Raw genomic sequence first — 2,029 nt, 5'->3', positions numbered from 1 at the left:
TACTAAGCTGAGTACACTGGTTAGGAACATAGTGCTAAGGATGAGGGTGAAGATATTCGGATCATCTAGGCTGGAAGTGACGACATTAGATTGTACGCAGGGTTTGACAAAGGTGACTCTGAACGTCTCTGCCCTCTCTGGGGTTGTCAGGATAGATCAACTGGACCGGTCAAAGTTACTGACTGACAATGGTAGCTGTTTCACACACGACTTAGTGTCCCATATCGATTCCAAGTGGGCCCCTGTGATATTGTTCACAAAGTGTAAGCGACAGGGACCCGTGCAGGAGTTCACGCTCGACTATTACAAGATGACAATACTCATGGTTCTACTGAACCACGAGGGGTCTGTGTTATCTCTCAGAGAGCTGTTCAATAGCGTGATGACATTCAGCGTGACTGAGTACTAAATGTCGTAAAGTACTAGATATCCTAAACTGCTGTCGACTGGGTCACATCGGAATCTGTGTCGTTGTTCTGCCAAGGCTGATTGGTCTCCCTGTCCACCTTACACTATGCGCGGCTTGATCAATTACGGGGCTTACTGCAGCATCAACAGCGTTGTCCAAGTGCTGTGTGGGACACGTGAGCTACGGGAGTTCATTCTGCAGGTTGATGGTCAAGATCCCCGGTCTCCGAATTCGGTGGCAGTGAGGCTTAAGTGTCTCATCTACGATATGACCAAAGGCAACGCGTCACCGTGTGATCCGAGCTTACTAGTAAACGCAATGACATTGTACAGAGGAGCCCCTTTCGATGTTCAGGAGGACTCGGACGTGGTCTTCAAGTGCATCATCAACGCTCTAGCAGACGACTGTGGGATAGCTAAGAGGATAGGTTCTCTGTGGGACATTGAGAATGAGAACCGTGTGCGCTGCCTCCGTTGTAACACAGTCCAGTCCACACTCAATAAGTCCAACACGATCACCGTGTTGATAGGTGATAATCTCCCCACAGAGCTGCAGCAGTACATAAAACTGTACACTGACATCACGTTCACCACCTGTGACTACCATTGTACACACTGCCACACAGGAACTCAGATTGAAATCACCAGCAAGGTAGTGACATTGCCGCAGGTTGTGTGTATGAGGATCGAACGTGTTAGGAACATTGGCAGAGATACCACTGATATAGTCAAGACGGGCACAAGGTTTGCTTTCCCTGAGACACTGGACCTGAAATATATCATGAAAGACCCTGAAGCACCGGTAGCTACTGTATACAAGCTGTATGCTGTTGTAGCCCACCGTGGTACTCACTACTGTGGACATTACACAGCTTATGTGCGAGACGACAACAATATTTGGTATCTCGCAGACGACTCTCATGTCAGAGTGTGCTCTTGGGAAGATGTCAAGTCAACCTACGAAGCTGGATCTATGCTATACAATGGCGTAGCTTATATGCTCATGTACCATAAACAGCTACCCCACTGTGTGACATGAAGGTTCTGTACATATGTAATAGTATCTATCAGTGTGTACCTTGTATTTCCTTGGATCAACTAATAAAGGTGTGATGAAAGTACCATTGTAAGCGTCCAGTGTTATATTATAGAAGGGCTATGATTACATTCAGGTGAAGACAGATGCAAAGACAAACACAAATAGATCCTGATAACATGTACCGTGTTTAACTCAAGTTTATTATGTCATACAAGGATGGGTATACCTTTCGGTATAGGGCAGTCACACAGGTTAACATATTTCCATATCAAAGTAAACACATTGGTTTCATTTCTTCAAAAGATACCTATCCAGGGTATTGACAACAACCTTGGGTTCCTCCTCTTTATACCGCAAGGTTGAATACGTAGCTGACAGCGCTGCTGAAGACATACACGGTTCATCTAACTGCGAGACAGAGACACTGTTAGCCAGCCCCTCTAAATATCGTATAACGTAAGCACTTTTCGGCCCACGTACAGGCTGCTTCTTTATTATATGGGAAGACATAACTGTTATCACATAGAAACAAAATATTCAGTTTCACCAGAGTCCGTTTCAGATATGCTACACCTTGCCCTT

General features: G+C 45.5%; 1 protein-coding gene across 1 annotated transcript; it reads left to right on the top strand.

Annotated features, from left to right (window-relative positions):
* Nucleotides 1–514: 514 nt before the first annotated feature.
* Nucleotides 515–1,447, top strand: LOC116358607 (ubl carboxyl-terminal hydrolase 18-like). The gene has a single exon (XM_031810133.1). The coding sequence runs from the start codon at nt 515–517 to the stop codon at nt 1,445–1,447; it is 933 nt and encodes a 310-aa protein (XP_031665993.1).
* The last annotated feature ends 582 nt before the right edge of the window (nt 1,448–2,029 follow it).

The sequence above is a fragment of the Oncorhynchus kisutch genome, linkage group LG30 (assembly GCF_002021735.2).
Source record: "Oncorhynchus kisutch isolate 150728-3 linkage group LG30, Okis_V2, whole genome shotgun sequence".
Classification (NCBI taxonomy): Eukaryota; Metazoa; Chordata; class Actinopteri; order Salmoniformes; family Salmonidae; genus Oncorhynchus; species Oncorhynchus kisutch.
This window is presented reverse-complemented; position numbering and strand designations above follow the sequence as displayed.

Coding starts and splice junctions, on each gene's coding strand:
- LOC116358607 (XM_031810133.1), top strand. CDS start 515: ATGCGCGGCTTGATCAATTACGGGGCTTACTGCAGCATCAACAGCGTT.